This window comes from Neolamprologus brichardi, chromosome 18, assembly GCF_056152115.1.
Source record: "Neolamprologus brichardi isolate AB-2024 chromosome 18, ASM5615211v1, whole genome shotgun sequence".
Classification (NCBI taxonomy): domain Eukaryota; kingdom Metazoa; phylum Chordata; class Actinopteri; order Cichliformes; family Cichlidae; genus Neolamprologus; species Neolamprologus brichardi.
Genome location: NC_142121.1, coordinates 30,725,516 through 30,734,689, shown reverse-complemented (window position 1 = coordinate 30,734,689; position 9,174 = coordinate 30,725,516). Strand labels below are relative to the sequence as shown.

Genomic DNA, 9,174 nt, shown 5'->3' with positions numbered 1-9,174 from the left:
CAGCATTGTTCATGCACTGAAAGCAAGATAACAATCTGATATTTTATTACCATTAAAATGAAGCATTACAGAGAATAAACATCAAGAAATGATATTACAAAAACATGTACAAAGGAACACTGTAGCATTTTAGAAAATACATTTTTGTGCGATGTTCTAACTCGTGTCCTGCTACAGCATGTATATGTCTCCCCCTACTGCAAAAGAGAGATAAAACTCTTTTGATGCTTATTTCATAACACTCTTTTTCATCCCCGGGCACCACGTTCACTCCTTACCCTGAAACATTCTCTGACCCTCAGCTAATCAGTGCATCCGCTTAACACAGCGCTAAAGTTACGATTCACCTCATGGCGCCAACAGTTTGGTACAGTTATAACTTGGTGAGTCGCAGAGTGTTGAGACGCACCGAAAGAATAGTGGATCCCTCCGCATAGCTAATCTCACGCAGTATCCCAGTCCAGCACTTGTCTGACTCATCGTGTCTGTAGAGAAGATAAATAAGTCAGCTGAGTTCCCCTCATAGCATCTTAGGAAAGCATACAGTAATAACAAATGCAATCTCAATATTTTTCATCTAGACAGAATGATTAGGCACAAAAGGAATTCCTGACAGCTGTGTATCAAATGAAGCTATTATTAACAGCACCGTAGACAGCAGCCATTATTATACCTCACAACAAATGTTTTGAAAAGATCCTAATCAATGCCTATTAGCAAGTCCAAGTCCTTCAGCTTTAGATGCAAATCTTTAAAACATGTTAAAATTGTAGTTTAGGTCAAATGTTTTTATTTTTAACATAAATGAAGGTTACTAATTATTCAGTGATTTTCCTGCTATTCTGCTCTTATTTGATTTGCGGCCTCAGATTGTGCTTTGTTGCGGAAATCTTACCTCAAGAAATGTTTAAAAACATATAAAATGGTCCAAATATTGTAAAATTAATTTCTTTGCTATAATTTACCAAAATTCCCTGGAAAATAATCCATGAATATGGAGTATGTTTAGATTTCTCCTACATCACTAAAATAATAATCTTCACTGTGAGTGTTGGTTGAAAATTGCTTTCAATTCAGTTTTGTTCATTTAGCACTAAATCAAAACAGTTACTTTAAGGTGCTTTATATTATAAAGACTCAGATGTGTCATAATGACACAGAGAAAACCTCAACAATCAGTCGACCCCCTGTGAGCAAGCACTTGCTGATAAGTACCAGCAATTAAATGTCCTAGTAATAAGTACAGATTATAAAAAAGATGAAGAATCTTTGAGCAAATACCAGATAAGCTGTAATTGCATAGACATGTATGCTTAAAGACATAAAGAGGTTAATTTAACGAGTTACAGTGAACGCTAATGGTAACATAAACTGAAATGTCCATTTTACTATTAACTGAAGTGTCTGTTAATGCTACTGAAATACAGAAAAACAGGAGCACTGGGACCCTGTAACAGCAGCGAGCTTCTCGGACTACCATAAGAATTTAACGTAAACCTATTGTGCTCATTTACAACTCCAGAATATTATTCTTGTATTTTAACTTTGCATTGTTCAGAATTGTTGTATTTGTATAGGTCTTGTTTATCCCATAGTGAACCTTGGTGTCGCCTTTCAGTTCATCCACTATGTAAAACAAGCTCCTTCGGTGTCCTTTCCCCTGTCTGACATCAGCTGCCCCTCCTAAGCAGAGGTTTTGAACAGCAGGACAGTGGGGCCTCTGTGCTTACAACCAATCAGGTTGATTGAAACTGATCAGGCTGTGCGTCTCTCGTCATCGTGCAGAGTGAAAAGGAAAAAACAAAACAATTGGATTTGAGTGTTTAGAGCAGCCCGAATCCCTAGTTTTGGCTCATAAGGATTGTTTGTACATGACTTCATTATTTATACTTTGGACATGTTTAATATAAGCCTTTGTAACAGCAGACTTTATAAACTTTAAAGACAGTCTTTCACTCTGAAACTCTTACAAGGAGTCTGAATAAAACTTTACTGTTGGATGAAATTATTCAGTAAAATCCGTTCACTAAAATCCCTTCATCACCAAAATGATAATTTGTGTGTATAAAGTGATTCTCCTCCTTTTTTGTTTTTCTGTGACCTTACATTCAGTTGTTATGTCTAGTAGGCTCTCACCTCCAAATGTCAGTCATCTCTGTTGGGACGGGCTCCTCACTGGTTTCACTGGGCATCATGGCAAAGCCGCCCACAGCATACAGGAACCCCCCCATTGAGATCAGATTAAGGGAACTGCGCTTCTGAGGGAACTCTGTGAACTCAGACCACCTGGAATAAGGACACAAACACACACGGGGACGTGATGGTGTTAAACAAGCTTCAATAATACTGAATGACACCCGTACCAGTAGCACGAGTGGAGTTTTATGATCTAATGATCTCTTGTTTGTGCTCAGTGAGTCATTTCACTAATGCGAACAGATGCTTCCCTTTGTTACGAGTAGATAAAGCGGGTTATATATATGTAATAAAGCGAGTCATATATATATATAATAAAACATTGTCTCACTTGTTGCTGGCAATGTCGTAGACCTCCACAGAGCTGGTGAGGCCTGAGTCTGTGACTCCTGTTACCACAAAGATCTGGTCGTTGTGGACGGTGATACCAAACAGAGAGCGGGCTGTTTTCAGAGGGGCCAGGTCCTTCCATTCAAACTTAGTGGGATTGTAGACACACACTCTTCTCATGCACTTCCTACACACACACGAGCGCAAACACGCATGTGCAAACAAACAGACAAAATAGGCTTTTTTAAACAGATTATTTGAGTTCATGCATAACTTTTGGCATATATGTTCTAATCCTGTTCATTTCTGATGTTTTTGAATTTGCAGGAGCCAGGACTGTTTATTTATTTGTTTTTTAAGTTGGTTGGTTTTTGGTCTGATCCCCATTAAAATAAAAAATGAAAAATTGTGCTCAGCCACTGCAGACTTTAAAAGTTCTGTTTAGCCAAAGTTATACACTGAGTTACAAAATCCGCAGAACACAAAATAATTAAAAAATAATAAAATAAAACTGTGAGACTGATGATGAATGAGGTTTAATAATGATTTTTCTTTTTTTACCTACCGACATTTTCATAAAAACGTGGGCTTTTAAAGCCTGTAGTGCACTTACCTGCTTTCAGACTTTCCTCCAATGACGTAGACGAGCCCTTTGTGTGATACAGTTCCATGGCCATACACCTCATAAGGCAGGGGATCAGATTCTCCCCATTTGAAAGACCTGTGCAGATGTGCAAATGAAGAGGAACATGTACCATCATGATGAAGTGAGTGACTCATGCAAACTGTGATTCTAAGAAGAAACGAGGCTTGGGAGTTGCTGTTTTGTTCCTTTTATAAGGAAAACACACATTTCCGGACTTGATGATTTTGAATTTTAAGGTCAAAGTTTAAACAAATTGTATTTACTATCGTATGCAATTATATTTTCAAGAGAGATGGCCATAATTTAGATAAGATGTGCATTTTCCATTGCACTAGAGCATATTAAACTTACTGTCTGTCATAGATCATGACTGAGCTCAGTGCGTGCTCGCCGTCCTTCAGTTCCTTTCCTCCAACAACAAAGATTGAGTTTTCAGCTTCAGTCAGGCCAAACAGACAGCGTGGGTTGGGTTGTGAAGGCATCCCTAACCAGTCTGAACTGACTGGGTCAAACTGGGGATAAAAAAAAGTGATGTGAGAGGAATTAAATACAAAAGAGTCCAGAAATATTTTTAAAATAGCTTAAGATTTGAAAAGGAGCCATCGTCAGAGTTCAGGTTGTAAAGAGCTACAGATGGTTTTCATAGATTACACACTACCTGCAGGAAGTAGGAGCTGAATGGTTCATCTTTGTCCTCTTCATTGTAGAGAAGTCCTCCCACAACAAACACTTGGTTCTCTCTTGTCACCAGGCTGCAGTGATTCTTGGGAATTTCAGTGGATTCTGACACAACAAAGCACTCGTTTCCTGCCGGGTCATAGGCCACAGTCCCTTTGTCGCTGATCATAAGTATGAGGTCCATCTCAAACATCCCAAAACGAGGATTGTTGTTGAGTATGCCTGGCAGGTAACCGTCCTCATCATCTTCCTCATCCTCACTGCCTTCACCCCCCTTTGCCCCATCTATTGCAGGCTTCTTCGGCTTAGGGAGCCGCCCTCTGTGAGCGTCCTTGACGAGATCCAGCTCCTTCTTGATGTCTTGGCTGAAGCGGATGTACTGGTGACGCTCCACTTTTTCTTTGAAGTAATCCAAAGGCATGAGTCTGAAGCGAACACAGTGCAACAGCTCGGGCAGATCTTTGACCCGATTGGTCTCGTCATGCTTGACCCAGTCCATCAGGGATTCAAACACCTGCTCCTCCCGCTCAACATTAAGGGCGTCTGAGGTGATGATGATGGCCACCTCGCTGGGAGCTAGCTGCAGAAAGTCTTGGTCCCTGACAACAACCTGGTAGCGCTCGCAGATGAAGTCTCTCGCGGCAAGAGCAAGCTTGGGACTGTCCAGAAGCAGCCCCAGTCTGAAGATAGCCAAGCAATTCCCGAGCACCAACTTTTCTTGGAGATAGGACACACACACAGAGAAGATGGAGGGGATCTGGTACATGTTGGCGACCATGAATATATCTTGGACATTCTGTTCTGTCAGATTAATGTCAGATGTATACAAGTACCGCAGGATCATCTCCATAACCCCAGGCTCCACATTTTTGAGGACAACCTCCTTCTTCTTGCTCTCCTCCAAGTTAGACAGGAACATAGCCTTGAAGAAGGGGCTGCTAGCTGCCAGAACCAAGCGGTGGCAGGGGAACTCCTTGTCCTGGATTTTGAGGACGCAATCCACAAATCTGTCATTTTCTAAGAGGTCACACAGTCCATCCTGAAGCAGGGTCTGCTGGTACATCCGAGGTTGCTCCACTGGATCTATAGTCATGGCAGACATTTTGTTCTGTTGCCGTGTCCGGGTTGGGTTTCGTGGGCTCCCTACTTGCTCCCCACAACAGAGCGAGACTTTCAGTGCTCACAGGGTGGCTCAGTTTGCCCTGAATAGTCTCGTGTAGTTGGATGGCTTGTGGCTGCAGCTGTCTGTGGCTGTCAGCCACTACGCAAGTCAGGGGTATTTATAGACAGGACAGGACTTGGTGGACAGGGGGACCTATCCTCTGCTGCACCACACAGACCCCCACAAACAGCTGAATGACGGGGGCTGTTAAATCCAGAAGAACAACTCATCGAGCAGCTTCGCTGGGTCTGATCACAGCGACACTTTCACACACACACGTAATCAAATATTGATTTAATTTGTGATCACACTGGTCTCACACAGAGTCAGTTTATCATATTGTAAGTATATTAATAGAGGTATAGAAGTATATGAGTAGTGCCAACTCATATCATAAAACAAATATATACAGAGGGAGGAAATATCCGAAGTTTTAATATTTGTTAGTTTAAAAAATTAATATGACTCGCCTGATGAGGCTTTGATGGACTGTGGGTCAACTGCTTTGTGTTCTCTTTTTTATCGTAATACCTGTACTGTGTTTTCCTAATTCTCGCCTCTGACAGATCCCTTCCAGATCATCAGTCTGTAGTTGTTCCTTCAACTGAAATCTTCACAGTTGGTGTATAAAAACAGTGCCGGGGTTAGTTCCAGCACATTGTGATTAAAATATTTTTCAACCTGTTCCAGCCACAATTACAAAAAACAAGCAAAGGTTTTAATATTTTATACATCTGGTATAAATGAAGATTATTATTATTATCTGATATCCCACATTTTACTTATTCCATATGTATGTATGTATACATGTGCCAACATTAAGTGATTTGGAACAATGATGTATACTAAGTGACAAACAGTACTGGCATCTAGTGGTTGAAAGCGAGTCTGAGAAATGTGACCAGTGCATCACATATATGTAGAAGGTATAGAACAGGGGTGGGCAACTCCAGGCCTCGAATGTCAGTGTCCTGCGGGTTTTAGATGTGTCGTTGATCCAATACAGCTGATTCAAATGGCTAAATGACCTCCTCAACATCTCTTGAAGTTCTCCAGAGGCCTGATAATGAACTAATCATCTGATTCAGGTGTGTTTACCCACGGTGAGATTTAAAATCTGCAGGACACCGGCCCTCGAGGCCTGGAGTGGCCTAACCCTGGTATAGAATAAAAAGTCATGATCAGCGATGTCTAACAAAAGCCCCGGGTACCAGAATCAGCCCAGCAAAGACTACAGTCTGAAAGGCTTTGGAAAATGTGAAGGAGGATATAAACGTTTTATCTATAATTTCACAGCTTTTACAGTTTTTCTTATTGTTAAAGACCTCCCACATGACACCCCATACCATACAAAAACAAGATTCCTGTTTTTCACCACCTACCATACAGATATGCACTAAAACATTTGTCTAGGCAATGAAACCTAAACTTTTATGTAATATAATCCATTTCTCATGTTGAAAAACTAAGAAATACTGTCGTAAATGCACCTTTTTTCCCCCACATTAATCCTTCCCTGTCATGGTCCTGAGTCTGAGGACTTGGTGTTTTGTGTTTCTTTATATTCTTCTATATTCTTGTTTATTCTGCCTTGTCTTTTGTTTAGGTTTGCCATGTGTCAGTGTGTTTGTTGCATGCCTGCCTGTGTTCCCTCTGTCTGTCCATGCTTCTCTGTGTCTGTTAGTTTCCTGTTTTATTCTGAAAGTTCATGTCTCATGTCAATGTGTTCAGTTTTACCTTTGTCCTGTCTCGTTAGCCTAATTTCTCCCAGCTGTGTCTCCCTCCTGTTGTCCATTTCCTAATTACTCCCCTGTGTATTTAAGCCCTGTGTTTCTCTGTGAACCTCCTGTGTAGTCTACATTATTCCATGTTTCTTTGTGTCTCTCTCCACCTCGCTCCATGTCCTTCATTTTGTATTAGTTTTCCCAGTTTAGGTTTATGTTCAGTTCTGCCCACACCTTGGTTTTGTGCACTGTAAATAAAACCTCCGCCATTGTCTGCTATTGGATCCTCCTTTCTCACCCTCCACACGACTGCCGCCCCAGCCGTGACATTCCCAGGGAATAAACGTGTAATTGAATGATAGAAAGGGGAGTTTCACTGGTCCAAGCTCGAAGTGTGCTTGCTCGGCCCACAAGGTAAAAGAGATTTGACATGCCCGGGCCATATAAAGGTTTACACCACTATAGCATCAGCATCTGATTTATGAACCTCAAACTCAAAACAGTTCAAAGTTTAAAATCTCACATAGCCTTATTCTTTGCCAAACTTCTTCTTTTTTTTTTGTCACTATACAAATAAACTAAGACGACACATTGTAGCTGCATAAAGCTTCAGCATAGCGGACGTTTTGGGTTGTCAGCAGCATTAAAAAAAATAACAAAAGTTTAAGTAATTGTGTTAAATAATTCTCTGTGCACTGTGCCAGTAAACCTCAACATGAAGCCAACAATGCTTTTTGGGTGTCACACTGTAGTGGTTACTGACATCACAAAACTCTAAAAGATTAGAGAAGATAACCCACCTCATAATACGGCCTGGCCAAACTGGTTTCATAAAAGGGACACTCATCAATAGATACAAGTGAATTACTTAATTTGGCCCGGGCTTTTCTAAGAGGGCATGTTTTAACCATCCTGACATGTAGTGTAGCCTGTTGGCAAAGTGGTTTTGTCCCACTTCTGTTGTTGATGTGTTTTTTTCTCTGTCCCTTTCTTTCTTCCCAACTTCTCTTTCTTTGTTTTGTCCGTTGTGATTATAATAACTCAAAATTAAAAATCCTGATAAAATTCTAATGAAACATAACTATCAAGTGGACCATTATAGCAAATACGGTAATGGTCCACGTGGGAAAGTAAATCTGTGTGGCATTTTTTGGCCTTCAGACAACAATTGCTACACTGTTGGACAGGGCAAAAGAAAAGTTTAGCAAACATTGGATGTTTTTAATCATCCATGCTGTAACCACAAAGGAAATAGCAAAAATTAACTTTGGACAAACTGGGCCATCTGGTGGTGATGAATGGCAGTGTCTCACAAATCAGCAGGAAAGCCTTTTTCGTCCATTCAAAGAGAATGAATTTGTTCAAATGTTTTAATGCAGACCGTCCTGAACAGCTCATAGGTGCATACATGTATACACAGCAATCTCACTGCAAATAGCAACCAAACAAACTCACAGCAGGAGTGTCCCTTCTGGACGAAACACGACTTTATTACAAGTCAAACATTTGAAATGAACATGTTTAATGAATACCCAAAACTGGGAAAAAGCATTGCATCGAGTTTTTTTCTCTCTCTCTCTCTGACTGCTGCACTGAAGACACACAGCAGGTTTTGTTGACAGGCAGCAAAACACTGACCCATGTCCCCTGCTGGGCTTCTGGCCTTTCAAGTGGGGGTCTTTATTATGTGAGTGAGGGCCGAGGAGAGATGGACCAAAATGCCACACCTACAGTAATCTCCTGTGGACAGTAGTAGAGTAAGGCAGTCATTCTTTGAATGGTTTCCAGTGACTTAGCTACATTCAGTACTCAGTATCACAGGAGATCTGATACATAATCAAACTAAAATACCAGTGCTTTACCGTCATATATATTTTTCTTAGTAAGAGTAAAACAATTATACTGTACATTACAATCAGCTGCAAGCTATGTGGAGGACCTCCATAGCACCTTTTTTATTTTCTTTATTGCACTCCATTTATGACGCCCTGATTTCAAGTTTTCTTCAAGTTTTACCCTTTTAGCTTGATTACAGATCAATAAGATTGGATCTCAACCATCTCAATGAAATAAAAAACAAAGATGGTGATAAAAAAGGAAGAAGAAATAAAAGTGAAGGAGAACAGAACCACACGGACCAAAAGTAATTCTTCCTTTACAATACTATATGTCCTTAAGTACTTTTAAACATAGTTTTAGTTAGTTTATATATATATATATATATGTATATATATATATATATATATATATATATATATATATATATATATATATATATATATGTATATATATATATATATATATATGTATATATATATATATATATATATATATATATATATATATATATGTATATATATGTATATATATATATATATATATATATATATATATATACATACATATCTACATATATATATATATATATATATATATGT

General features: G+C 39.6%; 1 protein-coding gene across 1 annotated transcript; it reads right to left on the bottom strand.

The window, feature by feature from the left end:
- Positions 1 to 28: 28 nt before the first annotated feature.
- klhl40a (kelch-like family member 40a) lies at positions 29 to 5,042 on the bottom strand. Its single transcript, XM_087831485.1, has 6 exons — positions 3,831 to 5,042; positions 3,524 to 3,684; positions 3,140 to 3,247; positions 2,528 to 2,713; positions 2,137 to 2,286; positions 29 to 485 (listed from the first exon to the last, which is right to left on the bottom strand). The coding sequence occupies exons 1-6, from the start codon at positions 4,950 to 4,952 to the stop codon at positions 374 to 376; spliced, it is 1,839 nt and encodes a 612-aa protein (XP_087687611.1). The 5' UTR covers positions 4,953 to 5,042; the 3' UTR covers positions 29 to 373.
- Positions 5,043 to 9,174: the final 4,132 nt, after the last annotated feature.